Source organism: Priapulus caudatus, unplaced genomic scaffold, assembly GCF_000485595.1.
Source record: "Priapulus caudatus unplaced genomic scaffold, Priapulus_caudatus-5.0.1 Scaffold4888, whole genome shotgun sequence".
In the NCBI taxonomy this organism is placed as follows: domain Eukaryota; kingdom Metazoa; phylum Priapulida; class Priapulimorpha; order Priapulimorphida; family Priapulidae; genus Priapulus; species Priapulus caudatus.
The window spans coordinates 4,427-6,924 of NW_014581949.1; the positions used below are offsets into that span (position 1 = coordinate 4,427).

General features: G+C 47.0%; 1 protein-coding gene across 1 annotated transcript in view; it reads left to right on the plus strand.

Annotated features, from left to right (window-relative positions):
• Positions 1-145: 145 nt before the first annotated feature.
• Positions 146-2,498, plus strand: part of LOC106819875 (organic cation transporter protein-like) — a gene marked incomplete at its 3' end in the record, with an annotated part of 2,737 nt that continues 384 nt past the window's right edge. The window contains exons 1-4 of the mRNA XM_014824448.1: positions 146-286; positions 887-1,041; positions 1,359-1,527; positions 2,194-2,314. Of these exons, the coding sequence (XP_014679934.1) occupies positions 210-286; positions 887-1,041; positions 1,359-1,527; positions 2,194-2,314 (522 nt within the window). The remainder of the gene's footprint in view (positions 287-886; positions 1,042-1,358; positions 1,528-2,193; positions 2,315-2,498) is intronic.

The following is a 2,498-nucleotide window of genomic DNA, read 5'->3' on the forward strand; positions in this document are numbered from 1 at the left end:
TATACATATATATATATATATATATATATATATATGCTGTAATATGTAGTGTATGTATGTGTATAATATTATATATATATACATATCTTTTTTACACATGTCACTGTGTCATTACGTGACGTTGATGCTGTGTCGTTACATGACTTTACGTTGATGCTTTGTCGTTGCTGTGTCGTTACCAGTGGTCGACGGTATGCAGCCGTACCTACATGAGAGCTCTCATCAGATCTGTCTTCATGGCCGGCGTCATGGCCGGTTGCATCGTTATGGGCATGATATCAGACAAGTATACATTCCTTTAGTTCTGTGCATGCAGTCTTACTCTACATTGTTACGATATTCACATGTACGACTATGGCGTATGTGCGCGTATGCAGTAGTGTGGCGGTCGTGTTTTGTACATAGGTAGACCGGTAGGTAAAGGAGACGATGGGGCAACGCGTAAGAGAAAGAGAGAAGGGGCATGAGACGGGGAGAGGAGGGGCGAAAGAAAGTGTCTGAGTGTGTGTGTGCGTGTGTGTGTGTGTGTGTGTGTGTGTGTGTGTGTGTGTGTGTGTGTGTGTGTGTGAGAGAGAGAGTGGGCGTCCGAGAGAGCCTAAGCGTAAGAGCAGGAGAGATGGTGAAAGAGGACGAGAGAGAGAGAGAGCGAGACTAATGTAGAGCCAAAGACATTGGAAAGTGAGAGCGAGAGAAAGAGAAAGACAGCAAGAGAAAGAGAACAATAGAGAGACGGTATGAGAGGAAAATAACTCGGGTCTCTTAATACGCGACATCACCACAACAGTCTAGGTATTAGGCAGGAAAATAAGCGAGGCGAATCTTACAGTTAATGACTACTTCACGAATGTTTCTCCTTTAAAATCGTCTTCTTTTTCTACTCTTTCAGATTCGGTAGAAAGAAGGTGATCATTGTCTCGTGCATGGCGAATATTGCGATGAGCGCTCTGGTCGCGTTATCGGCCAGCTACACCATGTACATAACGTTACGATTCCTTCTCGGTGCTACGTGCGCTGGAATCTACGTTGTCGCCTACACATTGTGTATGTTGATGTTAACACACGCATGCACGCAGACGCGCGCTTAATGTTTCGCCGACGTAATACTTAATAGGTACTGAATTATGAGTGACGACCCAATAAAGTAAAGCCCAGGAGAGGGCACAATGTATGAAATCGATACAACATTTTGAGTTGAACCACGAGATGAACGCGTGCACAAAAGAATAGATAAACGAACACACGCACGCACGCGTACTGCACACATACGCACAGCCGGAGAAACGAACACACAGACAAGCAATCAAACGGGACGAGTAATTCACGCGAATTCACGCACTCCTCCCCCGCTCTTTTGACAGCGATGGAGTTCATTGGACCGAGCAAGAGGAACGTAGTCGGCATGAGCATGTCGCTGCCATTCACGTTGGCTATCGCTCTACTCAGCATCACTGGTTACTTCCTCACGCAGTGGAGAGCCTTCCAAGTCGCCATCTCCCTACCTTTAGTCCCCTGCTTGATCGCCACGAGGTAAGAAACTGACTCGTCCCTAAACCGTCAAAGGGAGCGATCGATTCTATCGATTCTATAGCGATCGATTCTATCGATTCTACAGCGATCGATTCTATCGATTCTATAGCGATCGATTCTATCGATTCTATAGCGATCAAAACTATTGAGCGAATATCGTGGTGAACACACCGCCACCTATACCGTGCGCGTACACAGGTGCACATGCACGTTTGCAAGCACGCACAGACGCACGCGCCCACGGTATCCAAGACACATGCATGGACACGCGCGCGCACGCGCACTCCCTCGCAGATATACACGTACGCGCACACTACCACACAAACACATGCACACGCGCGAGCATTGTCGCATAAATACACGCACGCGCGCGCACTCTCACACTGCAAACACACGCGCATTCACGCACGCACGCACATATCATATACATGAGGAGATCTATCAATGTGGACTACACTAGAGTAAAAACACCATATGCGATTCGAGTGTAACGGGAGATGTGAACAAATGTAATATATGTAGATGCTACAAGAACACGCGCGTAAGATGCAGACATTCGTTAATTGTCAAATAGACGATGCGATTGCTGCACGCGTGTTAACGACGATGACGTCATCGTAGTTTGTGGCAAACGGGAAAACTACCATTTGCAGCTTGATTTTATAGGTTCCTAGACGAATCCGCCAGATGGCTCCTCGTGCATAAGAGGAAGGAAGAAGTGATAGACATCATAGAGACGGCTGCCAAAATGAACAAAGTCGTCATTCCTGACGCAATATATGCTGAGGTTGTAATTATATACTTGGTATAGCTGTAAATAAACATGCGCACACAGACACGCACGCGCGCACACACACACGGGCACACACACACACTCTACACACGCACACGCATGCACGCACGCACGCACGTACACGTACACACACACACACACACACACACACACACACACACACACACACACACACACA